The following is a 17726-nucleotide window of genomic DNA, read 5'->3' on the forward strand; positions in this document are numbered from 1 at the left end:
TCTCCTGCCTCAGCCTCCCGAGTAGCTGGGACTACAGGCGCCCGCCAGATCGCCCGGCTAGTTTTTTGTATTTTTTAGTAGAGATGGGGTTTCACCGCGTTAGCCAGAATGGTCTCGATCTCCAAACCTCGTGATCCACCCGTCTCGGCCTCCCAAAGTGCTGGGATTACAGGCTTGAGCCACCGCGCCCGGCCGCAATCATTGTTAATAGGGTGCCTAGTGGCTAAACAGTGTAAAATTTCAGCATCCAACATTCAGCAATAAAAAGCATGAAAGAAGAATGTATTATATATATGATTTTGTTATAAAAGTAGGCAAATGGATAAATTAATAGCAGAAAATTGTTCATAGAAATTTAACAAAGGGGACATGGTTTATGAAAAAATTTGCACACAAAATTATAGGTATATGTTGAATACAAATACAATTGTAGGGAAAAGATGATGTAGAGAAAAGGGTCAATGAGAAATACCAAAATACTAATAGCAGTTGCTTTTAGTTAGTAGCATTATAAGTGAATGATTTACTTAAAATTTTCCCTTATCACCAGAACTGTCAAGCATGCTTCTCTTCCCGGAGGAAATCACTGTAAACGACTTAGTCTGCATCTTTTCTGAACTTTACCAGTGTATTTACAAATATTTACATGCACACACGCGGCAGTTTTCATTTTACTTTTCAAACTGCAATATAATGGCACACATAAAGTTCTACAATCTATATTTCTTCCCTTTTTTTGTTATTAATATCTTTTTACATAAGTTTGTTTTTTGTGAAAGCTTAATATTCTGTAGAGATACAGAGTAATTTTTTAAACTATCCCCTTAATTTTTCTTTTTTTCTTTTGAGACGGAGTCTTGCTCTGTCACCCAGGCTGGAGTGCAGTGGTGCAATCTGGGCTCACGGCAAACTCTGCCTCCCGGGTTCATGCCATTCTCCTGCCTCAGCCTCCCGAGTAGCTGGGACTACAGGCGCCCGCCACCACGCGCGTCTAATTTTTTGTATTTTCAATAGAGACGGGGTTTCACCATGTTAGCCAGGATGGTCTCGATCTCCTGACCTTGTAATCCGCCCGCCTCGGCTTCCCAAAGTGCTGGAATTACAGGCGTGAGCCACTGCGCCCGGCCAATTTTTAAGTTTTTGTTATTACAAACAACACTGCAGTGAACACCACTATTCATTTATTCATTCATTAAGTATTTTTGAACCTCTCTGTGTTATATATGTTGAATACAACAGTGAACAAAATAGAGAAAAATCTTATGCTCGTGGAGTTATATTTATGTATATATCTCTTGGTACATGAGCAGAACTTTTTATAGACTGGGTGTCAGGAAGTAGAGCCTCTGTTGAAGCACATCCTGAAGTTTCACAGCTCTGCCCCATTGCCTTTCAGAAGGGCCTTTACCAGTTTCCCCTTCCACCACATGTGTAAAATACCAGTTTTTCATGTATTGCCTCCCCAACCCCCATTCATGCTATTTAAGAAGAAAGAAAGGCAAAACTTGAACAGTGTTCCTTGTGGGAAGACAGATGCTTAATTACCAATGGATCAGAATAAAATTACCCTAGGGAAACAATAGAGAGGCTAGCAACAGCCTATCTGGATATAGTTAGGGTGGAAAAAGAGAAGAGTCAAACAAACAAAAAAAAATTGGTTTTCAGTACTGGAATAATTTATACTCTATGTGGGGAAAATATATTTGAAGTTTAAAGATCTAAATGTGAAAGGCAGAGCTTGAAAACTTGGAAGGCAGAGTAGGAGCACACACATGCCTCTTACCTTAGGGCAGAGAAGGATTTCTTAAAAAACAAAAAATACCCATGATAAAAGAAAAGATTGGTAAATTTGAGTATATTAAACTTTAATATATTTTTACCAAAACATAATAAAGAAACTGAGCAGTTAATTTACTGGGACAGACTGAAACTTTCAAGGGATTAATTTCCACAGTATATAAAAAAACTCTAGCTTTTATTAAGAACAAGACAAACTTTAACAGACTAATGGGCAAAATTAGGAATGGGCATTTCACAAGGAAGAAACCAAAATGGACAGTAAACATTAAAGAATCCCCAGCTTCATTCAGTAAAATGAGAGTTAAAACCACAAAGAGACCCTGTTCTTTGTTTTTTTGTTTTTTTTTGAGACGGAGCCCTGGTCTGTCCCAGGCTGGCGTGCAATGGCAAGATCTTGGCTCACTGCAACCTCCACCTCCCAGGTTCAAGCAATTCTCCTGCCTCAGCCTCCCAGGTAGCTGGGATTACAGGCGCATGCCTCCCCACCAGGCTAATTTTTATATTTTTAGTAGAGACGGGGTTTTGCCGTGTTTGCCAGGATGGTCTTGATCTTCTGACCTCGTGATCTGCCCACCTCGGCCTCCCTAAGTGCTGGAATTACAGACGTTAGCCACTGCGCCTGGCCTAAATTAAGATTTTTTTTTTTTTTTTGAGAAAAAGTCTCACTCTTATCCCCCAGGCTGGAGTGCAATGGCACGATCTCGGCTCACTGCAACCTCTGCCTCCTGGGTTCAAGTGATTCTCCTGCCTCAGCCTCCTGAGTAGCTGGGATTATAGGCGCCTGCCACCGCACCTGGCTAATTTTTGTGTTTTTAGTAGAGACAGAGTCTCACCATGTTGGCTAGGCTGGTCTCGAACTCCTGACCTCAGGTGATCCACCTGCCTCGTCCTCCCAAAGTGCTGGAATTATAGGCGTGAGCCATTGCACCTGGCCTAAAATGAAGATTTTCAATTAATAATAAAGCCTTAATAATGTTGATAGGGCTAGTAGAATGGTCATTGATATTTCAAATTAGAAATTTATTTTCTTTGAATTTTAAAATTTTTGTTTAGGTTTTATTTGAATTTTGAACAATTAGTGTAAATACTTCTTTTGATGAGTATTTTTAGTTAAAAAAATCCTTGAACAAATGTAAAAAACATATACTAAGTAATTCAACCCTGATGATTTTTGTTTTTCCTGGCAGCTAGCATTGGATATGTGGAGGAAATTGATGGTTGAACCACTTCAGGCCATTCTTATCCGAATGCTGCTCCGAGAAATCAAAAAGTGAGTACGAACATTTATCTTGCTGAGTCAATTTTATTTTGTTGTTTGATACAGTTTTAAAATACTGTACAGTTGCATAGCCAGTGGCTAGCCTTGGGGCTGGTTTTACCATAATGAGCCTCATTTTACTTCTAAGTGCCAGCATTTTTAAGTTGTTTCATTTTCTTCTTCTTCTTCTTTTTCTTTTTTTTTTTTTTTGGTGTGGGGCGCTCTGGTCTTTTCTTATACCCTAATATGCTTAGTATATAAATAAGTATCTGAGGGAAGTGATTCATGTGCTTTTCAGAGCCAAAGCCTCTTAGATTTTCTAGGCAGCGCCCTGAGTTGCTTGTACATATTATCTGTTTAAATCCCAGTGAGGACTGCCTATTCAGGAAGACAGATTCTTCTAGTTAGTTGGTTACCTCTTAGCCTCAGTGTTATAATCAATAGCTTGCCTAATTTTGTGATACAAATTTATGGGAAAATGGTTTTCCACTCTACCCGTGGCTCAGAGTGGTTGATGCTTTTACCCTAGTGCTGTGTGAATGCAATTTAGTACAAAGAATATTTTCCTGTGGAGTCTAGAATAGAACATCCTTGGATCAGCTCTGGCTCAAAGACTCTCAGAAGCACTCTGTCAGTCACACAAATACATATCCAATAAATTCCAGGTTACTGGGACTGATGTTACAGGAATTATCTAGACCAGTGAATTGTGGTGTAATAATGGCCACTCCACCTGTATCTGTGTTCTTCAAGAAGACCCAAGTGAGGAGTTTTTTAAATATGAGGAATAGTTTGTCAAAGCCATGGTACTTAGTATGGGACTCCTGGGAGGAAGTAAGGGATTAAACACACACACCCACCCCCACGCCTCACATAAGAGGATAAGAGAATATTTTTAAATTTTTAATACCAAATAGAAAGTAGGTGGTAGCAACTGGTAACTTGATTTTTAAAAATGGTTGCTGACCATTTGAATGATTCCATTGTTTTTAGAGATTGAGAGCTGGAGAGGAAAGGCAATAGTGAAGCACTAGGGTGTAACCCGTTGTTTTTCTTCCTCTTTTCTTCACAAAACTATGAGCTAAAAGAACACGCCCAACAAAACTTCTAAGTTTTAATATAATTCCTTCTGCTAAAATATACTAACTTTTCTTTTGACTTGGAATTTGAGTATTTAAAAGTATAATGGCAATACTTTCCAAATGTACTTTTATGAAATATCTTTTTTAATATAATTTTGTCCCAACCTGGTAAATTTTTCTTAAGTGTGATTGTTAGTTTGCTAAAAATCAGTGTGATGAAAAATATGTAAGAAAAATGATACAACTATAGCATATTAATTCTGGAAAAGATAGATTATCTGGTCTGCTTGTCTTATTTTTGTTGTTATAATCGGCTTCCATTAAAGCATTGTTTCATATACTTTACTGAGATCTCACTTATTCTTCATGACAGCTCTCTTAGGTAGGGTTTTGCATGTTAAAGTTGAGGAAACTAAGACATATTAATAATAGAAATTAAACGTGGGAACTGCATACCAAGCATTGTTCTAAAATTTTTACATGTATCTTCCCATTTAATCCTTACAACACTAGAAGGCTAATACTATTAGTGTGACCATTTTACATGCATGACATCCTTGACATGCAAAGTCAATGGTGGTGATCTGACTCAGATCATTTGACTCCAACCTCCATCTAATAATAATTCTAAGGATTCACATCTGGGCTATTCTAACTCTGAATTCATTATGCCTGTCCTTTTTTCCTTTTTTGAGATAGGAGTCCCACTCTGTCTCCCAGGCTGGAGTGCAATGGCACGATCTCGGCTCATTGCAGCCTCCGCCTCCTGGGTTCAAGTGATTCTTCTGCCTTAGCCTCCCGAGTAGCTGGGCACCACCATGCCCTGCTAGTTTTTGTATTTTTAGTAGAGACTGGTTTTCACCATGTTGGCCAGGTTGGTCTTGAACTCCTACCTCAAGTGATCTGCCTTTCTCGGCCTCCAAAAGTGCAGGGATTACAGGAGTGAACCACCACGCCCAGCCTTTATGCCTTTTTTTTTTTTTGGAGACAGAGTCTTGTTCTGTCGCCCAGGTTGGAGTGCAATTGCATGATCTCAGCTCATTGCAACCTCTGCCTCCTGGGTTCAAGCGAATCTTCTGCCTCAGCCTCGCGAGTAGCTGGTATTACAGGCGTGCATCACCATGCCCGGCTAATTTTTGTATTTTTGGTAGAGACGGGATTTCACCATGTTGGCCAGGCTGATCTCGAACTCCTGACCTTGTGATCAGCCCACCTGGGGCTCCCAAAGTGCTGGGATTACAGGTGTGAGCCACTGCACCCAGCCTGTGCCTGTCTTTTATGCACAGAATATTTCTTCCATTCCTGGCTCCAATACCTTTAACTCAGTGGGGAATACATTTCAGTTTTATAATGCTTTGAATATTCTAGTGTTTTCACACACATTTTTCATTTGGTCTTAAGGAAACAGCAAGTTTTATTTACAGGTAAATAAATTGAATTTCAACAAAGAGAAATGAGTTGAAAACTTGAATATAGCTAATGAAATGGACTTCATGCTTTTAGCCTTCCACTTGGGGTCTTTCCACTGCATTACTTTAACTCTTTACGCATTGTTGTTTGAGCTAATATGGTCAGACCATAACTTCCATTACCATGTCTGAGAAGCTGTAGTAGAAACTCTCCATCTACTATATGGAGAGTAAAAACTCTCCATATAAGGATTTTATCTAATCCTTATAAGAGGATATGATGGTGAATGTTATAAACTCATTTTAAAAGTGAGGAAAATGAGACATGAGAGAGTAAGCAACTTACCTATGTCATGTAAGTAGTAAATGGCAGAACTGGAATTAAAACTGAGGTCATTTTTTGGTCCCTAAGTCTATGGTCTTACCCATATATTCATACATTTTTAGAAATAGTTCATTCAAGTTGCATCTTATTGCCATTTCTACTAAAGGAGAAGTATTTTATTGTGCATACCTACAACTTTGTTGTAGAAGGTGCTAACCAGACTTACAGAATAAATTCTTTTCAGGTCTAGCAGAGCTTGTCACAAATTTGATTTCCTGTCAATGTATTGACACTTTCCTTTTCCCATATTCATCCCTGGGTTCCTAGATACTGTTATACATCTCTAAAGAACATTTCTGGCCGGGTGCAGTGGCTCACGTCTGTAATCCCAGCACCTTGGGAGGCTGAGGCGGGCGGATGACCGAAGGTCAGGAGTTTGAGACCAGCCTGTACCTAGTGAAACTGGACCTAGTGAAACCCTGTCTCTACTAAAAATACGAAAATTAACCAGGCGTGGTGGTGGGTGCCTGTAGTGCCGGCTACTTAGGAGGTTGAGACGGGAGAATCACTTGAACCCAGGAGGTGGAGGTTGCAGTGAGCCGAGACTGCACCATTGCACTCCAGCCTGGGCAACAAGAGTGAAACTCCGTCGCAAAAACAAACAAACAAAAATACATTACTCTGTGCTTATGGTTTCTCAAATGTGGCAAATGAAAATCAAGATTACACTGGGAAAGTTTAGTAGAAACAATTTTCCTTCTACAAAAAAATTACAGAGTAAGATATGCTGATTGTGAAAAAAGAATTGAAATGTACAGAAGGTTCAAGAGAAAAGTAAGAAACCTTTCTGGGCAATGTTAAGAGGACCATAGAGACTTTAGTCCAAACCCAGAGAACCTTCAGCAGTCCCCCATTTTCTTGTTGTGTTAAAAAAGGCGGGGAGGGGAGGGGAAGGCTTGGCGCAGTTGCTAACAGCACATTGGGAGGCCAAGGCAGGTGGATCACCTGAGGTCAGGAGTTCGAGACCAGCTTGGCCATCATGTTGAAACCCCATTTGTACCAAATATACAAAAAATTTAGCTGGGCATGATGGCATGCACCTGTAGTCCCAGCTACTTGGGAGGCTAAGGCAGGAGGATTGCTTGAACCCAGGAGGTGGAGGCTGCAGTGAGCTGACATCACGCCACTGCACTCCAGCCTCAAAGACAGAGCAAGATTTCGTCTCGGGGGAAAGAAAAAAAAAGTTCTGGTTTCTCCTCGTACCTTCCTATTTGAAGGAAGCTGCTATTAAGGATTTACAGTATGTTCTAATAAAAATTTTCTATGCATTTACAGTTGTGTATGTGTGCACACTAGTACATATATATTTATATGGACATGCATATCTGTATACAGATTTACGTATAGTATTACACATGTTCATATGGGTATACCTTTGGGGAGCATTTTGAACATAGATATCTGGCTCTCCCCCATAGCTACTGATGCACACTCCAGGGAGAGTAAGAGCTTATATTGTTACAAAGCTCCCCAGATGTTTTTATGCATCCAGTTCAGACCAGTATTTGTGAGGTACTGGTCTGCAATAAATAATTCTCCACGTATTTCATAAAGCTTTTATTGGAGTGTTTCCTTTTTTCCTTTGGATGTATTGCAAAAGTAGGTAGAATACTTAAAAATATATTCTTTCTAAAAGTTTAAACAAGAAGAGATGAATGGTTGTTGTGAGACTATAAAGTGGAAGTATGGGGAGATTCCTTAGTGGTGGTAGAACAATTCTGTCTTGAATATGGTGGTGGTGAGATGAATATGGACATGTGATGACATTACATAGTACCATACACACATAAACACAAATGATTGTGTATAAAAACTGGCAAAATCTGAATAAGATCTATAGATTGCACCCATGTCAGTTTCCTCATTTTAATACTGTACCATAGTTATGTAAGATGCTACCATTGGAGAAAGCCAGGTGAAGGGTACATCAGAAATCTCTTTATTATTTTTGCAACTTCCCTTCAGTCTAAAATTATTTCAAAATAAAATAGCTTTTTTTCAGTTTAAACAGTGTACAAAATATCAATGTTCCTTTTTTATTTTCTTCCTTTTGCCGTAGACTTCCTTTCCCCTCCTTGTAACTTTTGAAAACTGGCTGTACCTTTGTATTTATTTAAGTGCAGTGGTTTCATCTCTTTTGGAGGGACCTTTGTGTTCCTTTAGGGTCATGATGAAAGCTGTGGAGCCTCCTGACATAAAAATGCTTGGTATGCATAGGCACACAAAATTGTTACATAATTTTAAGAAGGTTTATGGAATCCCAAGGCCAGAATTGCTGTTTTTACATTTACTTAGTGGGTTTCTCTGTCCCCAATCAGGGAATTGCTTAGCAAATTTTAATCTGAAATAAGTCTCTGCAGTTAATATTTGATGAATCAGTAAAAGTTTTTTATGTTCTGAAGTAATAACTCAAGAGCAAGACAGTCATGACATACACACCCTCTCTCTGTTTCTTACAAGAGTGGTTCTGTTTCAGAACTCTTTTCTGTTCTCTGTATCAATTTGTTTATCCTGTGCCAATGCCTCACTGTGTTTATTATTGTAAGGCTTGATATCTGGCAAGATAAGTTTGCCCTCCAGAAACCAGAAGTGTTCTTGCTGTTGTTTGGCCCTTTGCTCTTTCATGTAAGTGTTATAGACCCCTTTCCTAAAACAAAATTTTCTGTGGAGACAAGCACAGTGGCTCATGCTTGTAATGCCAGCACTCTGGGAGGCCGAGGCAGGAGGGCTACTTTCGGCCAGGAGTTTGAGACCAGCCTGGGCAACATGGCAAGAACCTGTCTCTACAAAAATAAAAATAAAATTAGCTGGGTGTGGTGGAGTGCGCCTGTAGTCCCAGCTACATGGGAGGCTGAGGTGAGAGGATTGTTTGTGCCTCGAGGTAAAGGCTGCAGTGAGCCATGTTTGTGCTGCTGCATTCCAGCCTGGATAGCAGAGACCTTGTCTCAAAAGAAAAAAAAAATTCTGTGGGATTGATATTGAATTGAATCTATAAGTTAGTAGGAAGAGAGTTTCCGTCTTCACAGTATTAAGTCTCCTTATCTATGAACATAGCATCTTTCTCTGTTTATTATGCCTTCTTTAGTATCTCCTAGTTAACTTTTATAGAGTTTTCTGTAAGGGGTTTGTGTGCTTTTTGTTAGATTTATTTCAGGGTACTTGATATTCACTGATATTACAAAAAAGTGTGTTGGTTTTTTTTTTTTTTTTTTTGAGGTAGGGAGACAGAGTCTCACTCTGTCGCCCAGGCTGGAGTGCAGTGGCACAATCTTGGCTCACTGCAACCTCTGCTTCCCCAGTTCAGGCAATTCTCCTGCCTCAGCCTCCCGAGTAGCTGGGATTACAGACACCTGCCACCATGCCCGGCTAATTTTTGGTATTTCTTAGTAGAGACGTGGTTTCGCCATGTTTACCAGGCTGGTCTTGAACTCCTGACCTCAGGTGATCTGCTCCCCTCGGCCTCCCAAAGTGCTGGGATTATAGGCATAAGCCACTGTGCCTAGCTTGTTTATGGATTTTCTAATATTAAACTATGCTTGTATAACTAGGATAAAGGCTAGATCCTTGTCCATTATAGTTTTTATAGACTGTTGAATTTGATTTGCTGATGCTTTATTTGGAAGTTTGCATCTATGCCCATGAGTGGAACTGGCCTGTAATTTTTCTGTCTTGTAATGTCTTTGTCTGGTTTTGGCATCCAGCTTATCCTTGTAGAATGAACTATTGGGTATTTCCCTCTTTTTCTTTTGAGTAGAAAAGTTTGCATACAATTGGGATTATCACCTTCTTAAATGTTTAGTAAAACTGAAAAACCACCTGTACCTGGGGTTTCTTTGTAAGGTGATTTGTTTGTATAAGATTTTTAACAATGCCTCTGTTATTTCAGATCTTAAGACTAGTCAAACTTGTGTTTCCTCTTAAATCAGTTGTGAATTTTTTTTTTTTTGCAAAATCATTGGGAAGTAGTTGTGTAACAGTGTTCTCTTTTAAAAACTTTATTTGAAGTAATTTTAGATTCATACCCAGGTTCCCCTAATGTTACAACTGATAGTATATTTATGAAAATGGGTGTATCGTTATTAACTAAAACTACAGTTTATTTGCATTTGCTTTTGCACTGATGTTCTTGTTCAATCCAGATCACAAAATCACATTTAGCTATCATGTCTCTATTCTGTGGAACCCTTTCCTTTCATATATGACCATAAAAATGTTAAAGAGTACTGGTCAGGTATTTATAGAATGTCCCTCAATTTTGGTTTTTGTGACGTTTTCTTATGATTAGACTGAGACTATGGATTTTTGGGAAAATACCAGAAGGTAATGTACCCTTCTTATCAGATTGTATCAAGGAATAGATGGTGTCAGCATGACTTCTCATTGGTGATAACTTTGATCATGATGATTTGGCGAAGACATTGTTTTCATTTTCACCTGGAATAATGTCTTCCTTTCATTCATAATATTGCATATTCACATTTTCTTTTTTTGATCACTTTTATTAGAGGTGTATATATTTTGTTGGATTTTATTCCCCCTAAAGAACTAACTTTGGCTTTATTTTTTATTTTTTATGTTTATTTTATTTATTTATTTTGAGACGGCATTTTACTCTTGTTGCCTGGGGTGGAGTGCAATGGTGTGATCTCAGCTCACTGCAGTCTCCACCTCCCGGGTTCAAGCAATTCTCCTGCTTCAGCCTCCTGAGTAAGTGGGATTATAGTCGCCCGCCACCACGCCCAGCTAACTTTTGTATTTTCAGTAGAGATGGGGTTTCACCAGGTCGGCCAGGCTGGTCTCGAACTCCTGACCTCAAATGATTGCCTCCCATAGTGCTGGGTTTACAGGAGTGAGCCACCGTGCGCGGCCCTAACTTGGATTTTAAATGATCTCTAGTATGTTGTTGTTTTCTCTTTCATTATTCTACTTTTATTTTTTTCTTTCCTTCTTCTGGGAGACAAGTGTTTTTAGATTAGACTGAAATAGGTGCAGAACCCTTGGAGGGGGAGACATTTAGAAATCTTTAACCAAATTATTTTTTATTGTAATCTAATGTGTTCACTCACAGAATTGAGCAACTATCATAGAGAATTAAGCAAATATGGAGGGTGAGGTAGGGTTTCTGATGTGAGTCACATCTTTCTTTTACAACGAATAGAATTCTGTGTATTTAAAATTGTTTTCTAGGTGGGAATGTCTGTTAAAGGAAATAAAGAAGTTAGTAATTTAGTCAGCATATTATAGAACTGCTTGTTAGAGCTATCGATTATTTTGTTCTTCTTTATTACCTGGAAAATTTTATCATGATATGCTTCTTCTCTCCTGCTGTTTAGTTACCCAATGGTAAGTTCATATAGGAAAAGCAAAATAACTGTTTGTTTCTTTCCTTTTTAATAACCCAGTTTTTTGGGGTTTTTTGTTTTGTTTTGTTTGAGATGGAGTCTTGCTCTGTCGCCCAGGCTAGAGTGCAGTGCACGACCTTGGCTCACTGTAACTTCCTCTTCCCAGGTTCAAGCAATTCTCCTGCCTCAGCCTCCTGAGCAGCTGGGATTATAGACATGCACCACCATGCCCAGCTAATTTTTGTATTTTTAGTAGAGACTGGGTTTCACCATGTTGGCCAGGCTGGTCTCCAACTCCTGACCTCAGGTGATCTGCCCACCTCAGCCTCCCAAAATCCTGGGATTACAGGCGTGAGCCACCGCACCTGGCCGACCAGTTAGCTTTTTAAACTTTACCAGAATGAACTTAGGCTTAAACTAGTGAGGCCTACCTCACTTTATTAAACTCTTCTCCTAGTGGCGTATATTAGGTTCCTTCCAGTTTTTCCACTAACACCACTCTTGTTTCTGTTGTGCACGTATGCAAATGTTTGCTTGGGGTCATAGAGTATGTACACTTAGAGTTTTGCCAGTATGTCCTCCAAAGTATCTGTTCTTCCACCACAAGCAGAACATGAGAAAACAGTTCAGATCAGTATTACAGCAGATTGAATGTGGGCTTATGTAAGGTCACACATGTGACCCAAGCCAAGGAAATGAGCTCACATGTGTGACCTTATTATATGAACTAATCAGCAATATCAAGAAATCAGGATTCCCTATGAATGACAGAATTACTGTAGTCATATTAATTCATGTCCAAAAAAAGTTTCCCAGAATATCAAAATAATTAAAGGAAGAATCAAAGAGGGCTAGAGGGCTTCAGAGGTAGGGAAGGACTCTAGTATGTAAAGGTGATTGCCTGGATGCTTTTCCCTGATGCCTTTCTTAAATGATAGAAAATTCTTACATCCTATATAAAGAGCAAGAAGCTCTTACTAGGGAATGATGATAATGTGTTTTCTGTTGCTCTCTTTGTGACATTAATGCAAAGAAGAAATTATTTTAAAGTAGGCGTGTAGTGAGATAAAACATAATGGTTTGATTTGAACATTGGTACTAGAGTCAAAAAAATCCCAATTTAGAGCTAGATTGTTTTACTGTGGCTTTAAACAAACTTTTTTTTTTCTATTTTATTTTTCTTTTTAAAAAAATTTTTGAGACAGGGTCTTACTCTGTCACCCAGGCTGAAGTGCGGTGGTGCAATCATGGCTCACTGTAGCCTCAACTCCTCCTGGGCTCAAACGGTCCTCCCACCTCAGCCTCCAGAGTAGCTGGGACCACAGGCATGTGCCACCATGCAAGGCTAAGTTGTTTTTTTGTGTGTTTTTTTTTGTATGGGGTCTCCTATGCTGCCCAGGCTAGTCTCAAACTCAGGACTCAAGGGATCCTCCCACCTCAGCCTCCAGGGTAGCTGGGACCACAGGTGCGTGCCACCGTGCATGGCTAATTTTTTTTTCCACGTGAGGTCTCGCTGTGTTGCCCAGACTGCTCACAAACTCAGGACTCAAGGGATCCTCCCACCTCAGCCTCCAGAGTAGCTGGGACCACAGGTGCGTGCCACCGTGCATGGCTAATTTTTTTTTCCGAATGAGGTCTTGCTGTGTTGCCCAGACTGCTCATAAACTCAGGACTCAAGGGATCCTCCCACCTTGGCCTCCCAAAGTGTTGTGATTACAGGCATGAGCCACAGTGCCTGGCTCTATTTCATATTCCTTTAATTAGAAAATCTAACATTCACCTACATGTCTTAATACGATTAAGACATTGTAGTTTGTAGTGAGTGAAATTCAAGCATTCTTAACCACCAGTATTAAAGTTTTGAATTGATGGGCTCTTATCTACTTTGTTAAAATTAAAGAAGTGTCATCTTAATACTGGCATAGTATCTTGAACTTTACAATCAGTTTTCCTTTTATTTCTCGAAATGACATCTAATGTATACGTTAACTATCATGAATATTAACTCAGCTGTAATATGAAAAAAATCGTTAAGATTCATGCATGTACCTTTTTATAGTTCTTTACACTTTGATTAGACCAATGGAATAAGGAGCCATATTTTGGCATACTTTGGTATATTTCCATAGATAATTTATATTCTCGTTATTTTGTGTTATGCCTTGTTTTAGTGATCGTGGTGGAGAAGACCCAAACCAGAAAGTAATCCATGGGGTTATTAACTCCTTTGTTCATGTTGAACAGTATAAGAAAAAATTCCCCTTAAAGGTAAACAGCCTCCTTTAAAAATATAAATAATCAGACTGTTAATTTTTTAAACTGCTTGTTCTAATTTCTTCTAATATGATTGTAATTGATTTATTCAGTTTTATCAGGAAATCTTTGAGTCTCCCTTTCTGACTGAAACAGGAGAGTATTATAAACAAGAAGCTTCAAATTTATTACAAGAATCAAACTGCTCACAGTATATGGAAAAGGTAAGAAGTAAAACATATTAAATATGTTTATCTATTTTTGTATCTGGCCTGGTTTTATTTAACATCGTTCTTAGTTTTTGGGGGGTTTTTTGGTGGAAAAAGATTGTTTATTTAATCATTAACTCCGAGTTACAGTTATTATACAATATCGTTGTTAAGTCATTGCTCTTGTAACATTTTCCTGAGAAAACAGTACCCTTCCAGTTTTCATCATAATTGATGCTTTTTGATAAATCCTGACTGCCTGGATTAATATATATGCACATTCTTGGCAGAATAATAAACTGGATTTCATGCTTAGTGGTTTGTTTAGAGAATAGGGTAAGTGCAGAAGCTCTGTGTTGAGGTTTTTTTCTTCATTTAAAATGAGAGGAAAAATATGAGGGAAAATATAGTAATGTCTAGAATGACATTTGGATAAGTCACTCTTTTGGTCTGTTAAGTTCTTGGAAAGCTGAGAGACAACCCCACATGAGGTGGTTTTTTTTGTTTTTTGTTTTTTTTTGGAGACATGGTCTTGCTCTGATGCCCCGACTAGAGTGCAGTGGCTTGATCATGGCTCCCAGACTCAAGTGGTCCTCCTGTCTCAGCCTACCAAGTAGCTGGGACTACAGGCACACACCACCACGCCCAGCAACTTTTAAAATTTGTTATAGAGATGGGGTCTCGCTGTGTTTCCCAGGCTGGTCTCAGAACTCCTCAACTCAAGCAGTCTTCCTGCCTCAGCCTCCCAAAGTGCTGGGATTATAGAAGTGAGCCATTGCACCCAGCCAAGAAATTTTAATTGATCACTAAACCAGTACATATTGGTTATCATATGTTAAATTCCATTTATATTTTCTCAGTAGTAGAAGAAAAAAAATGGTCATACAAATTAAATCACCATATATAAGCTATATTAGAATTTCTAGCCATGTTTTTTTATCTGCAGTGTTGTATTTCAAGCATTTTATTTTGGATGATTTGTGTTGGTTTATGTAGCCAGGAAAGGTCAAGTAGTGTAAGTGGATGAGCTGTCCTCCTACATCTGTAGGCCACAAGTTACGAAGCATCAGTGCTTACCGATACACTGTTCTGTCGTCCACAAAGCCCAGATCTAAAGGTCTTAGTTGTTTGACTCTCTTCCTGCTTTTGTTACTAATTAGCTCTGTCCCCTGAGCAAATTTTCTGGAACTTTACCCCCATCGATTAAGTTCAGGTTATACTAGATCAGTGGTTCTAAGCTCTTAGCCCTTATTGCACCTTAGACTCTTGTTGAAATCTCTAGATCCAGCCCTAAGAATCGCACACAGATTATCTGTGATACATACACTTTGCTCTATCTGGCTCTCAAAAAGATGCCACTGGCAAGTGCTGGCAGTAGCCCAGATGTCTGTCAGAAGTTGAAAGGATAAGCAAAATGTGATACATACGTTCTTTGGAATATTATTCATCCCGTGTAGTGAAAAACTCTCAAACCATGTTTTTTCTTCTGCTCTGACATCACAGCAACGATCATCAGCACAGAAGGCTTCTGTAAACAAAGTTGTGGCTCTTTTCTCCCACACACCAAGCAGCAGACACCAGCCAGGTGTCCTCCAGTTCAACTATAACACCATCTACTTGAGATAGTGGCCAATCGCACAGATTGGGGGCTGAGTCTCCAAGACTGCCCTGCACACCCCCAGACACCAGTCACAAGGCTGGGCCTCCAGACTACTGACTGACTGGCTTTCAAGTTGAGGTCCTACAATACACTCTTTGGGTTCCATTAATTTGCTAGAGCAGCTTGCAGAACTTAGGGAAACACTCAGTGTTTACTAGTTTATTAAGAAGGATATTTCAAAGGATATAATTAAACAACCACTTGAGGAGATACATAGGGCAAGGTCTGAAATTGTCCCCGAGTGCAGAAGCTTCTGTCCCTGTGGAACCGAGTCTTCTTCGATTTTTGTGGAAGCTTCGTGATGTCAGTAGTCTTTCCCCCAGCGTACAGGGTGGGGCTTTCTCTGGGGAGGGTCTTATGACCCACAGTCAGAAAGGTAGGGCAAGATTAGAGTCCTGCCTTGAGGCAGGTGAAAGGAGAGTAGGAGAGAAATTCTGTTTCCTGAGACTCGACACACTCAACATTGTAACTAAAGACTGTAACTAGGGCTAAGGGAGTTATGAACCAGGAACCACAGATGAAAACCAATGTACATGTGTATCACAATACCACACAGTCTTAAAGAAGAATTGAAGTTATGATACTTGACACAACATGAATGAACCAAAAAAATGTTATGCTAAGTGAAAAAAAACAGACACAAAGGGGCAAATATTCTGTGGTTCAATTTATAGGAAATATCTAGAACAGACAAATTCAAAAGGACAGAAAGTAGATTAGAGGTTATCAGGGGAGGAGGATGTGGGGATTTGTTACTTAATGGTTATAAAGTTTCTGATGGGGTAATGAAAAATATTTGGAAGCAGACAATGGGGGTGGTTGCACAACACAGTGAGCGTTATTTAATGCCACTGAATTGCCCATGTAAAAATGGCTAATGTAAATTTTATTATCTATGTTTTTACCACAATTTAAAGCACTGATAATGTAATATACCAAAACCATTGAATTTCACACTTTAAATGGGTGGATTATATAATATGTAAATTACATCTCAAGGTGTTAAAAGGGAGGGAGGGGCATTGGAATAAATTATGTTTGGAAAAGAGTGTTTATTAGAAAAGCTTATTTCAGGCCAGGCAAGGTGGCTCAGACCTGTAATCGCAGCACTTTGGGAGGCTGAGGCGGGCAGATTACATGAGTCCAGGAGTTCAAGACAAGCCTGGGCAACGTGGCAAAACCCCATCTCTACAAAAAGTTAAAAAACTAGCCACGCATGGTGGCGTGGTCATCTGGTCCTAGCTCTTGGGAGGCTGAAGTGGGAAGATCACTTGAGCCCGAGAGGCAAGTTGCAGTGAGCCAAGATTGTACCACAGCCCCCCTGCCTGGGCGACAGAGCGAGATCCTGTCTGACAAAAAAAGAAAGAAAAAGAAAAGCTCATTTCGGGAAATAATGTTGGACCATATTAGCTTCAAGGGCAAAATCCTGGACTTTGTTCTCCATTTAGTTAATTGGGAGATGAGTCAGTGTAGCCTTCCTGCCTCCCATGCTGCATTCCTCTAGCTTTGGCCTTTCTTTCCCCCAGTGGTTTTACAGCTGTTTGAAGCCCTGCACTGGGGGCAGTCCAACTTTGTCTACGCTTCTCTTGATATGCACCTCTCTCCCCGAAGTTATCATTGTTTTATGTTTTCCTTCTTTCATCCTCTTTCACCTCTCTCAGACCCACTGTAATTCCTGTTGCATTAAGTTAATTTTAGCAAGCAGGTTAAAGTCACCGTAGTATGCTCTGAATGACTAATAGGCTTAATCCTTTTTATTTGTTATAAAAATAGCCCTTAAAGGATTTATTGTTAACCAAAGTGCCTTTCTTAGCTGATGTGATATGTGGTGAACACTTTTGTCCTCTAGACGAGGGGTCCCCGACCCCCAGGCTGAGGACTAGTACTGACCTGTGGCCTGTTAGGAACCTGGCCGCACAGCAGGGAGTGACCAGCCGCTGTGTGAGCAGCCACTGTGTGACCATTACCTACCGCCTGAGCTCTGCCTCCTGTCACAGCAGCAGCATTAGATTCTGATAGATTCTCACAGGAACGTGAACCCTATTGTGAACTCAGCATGCGAGGGGTCTAGGTTGTGCGCTCTTTAGAAGAATCTAATAACTGAGGATCTGATGTGGAATACTTCATCTGGAAGCCACCTGCCCCCAACAATGCCACCCCCACTCCGTCTGTGGAAAAAAATATCTTCCACCAAACCTGTCCCTGGTGGCTAAAAGATTAGGGACCGCTGCTCTAGACCCCTTCTTGCCCAACCTGAGTCTATGACTTTGCCCTGAACTCCTGGCTTCAAAGGGTCACATAATAAGAAAGATAGGACTGTGGGACCCT

General features: G+C 39.8%; 1 protein-coding gene across 2 annotated transcripts in view; it reads left to right on the forward strand.

Annotated features, from left to right (window-relative positions):
• Positions 1–17726, forward strand: part of CUL2 (cullin 2) — a 91448-nt gene that overhangs the window by 38331 nt on the left and 35391 nt on the right. For both annotated transcript variants that reach the window (XM_011956181.1, XM_011956180.1), the window contains exons 6-8: positions 2988–3070; positions 13448–13544; positions 13643–13753. In XM_011956181.1, coding sequence (XP_011811571.1) covers positions 2988–3070; positions 13448–13544; positions 13643–13753 — 291 coding nt within the window. The remainder of the gene's footprint in view (positions 1–2987; positions 3071–13447; positions 13545–13642; positions 13754–17726) is intronic.

The sequence above is a fragment of the Colobus angolensis genome, unplaced genomic scaffold (assembly GCF_000951035.1).
Source record: "Colobus angolensis palliatus isolate OR3802 unplaced genomic scaffold, Cang.pa_1.0 Scaffold41, whole genome shotgun sequence".
NCBI classification, from domain to species: Eukaryota; Metazoa; Chordata; class Mammalia; order Primates; family Cercopithecidae; genus Colobus; species Colobus angolensis.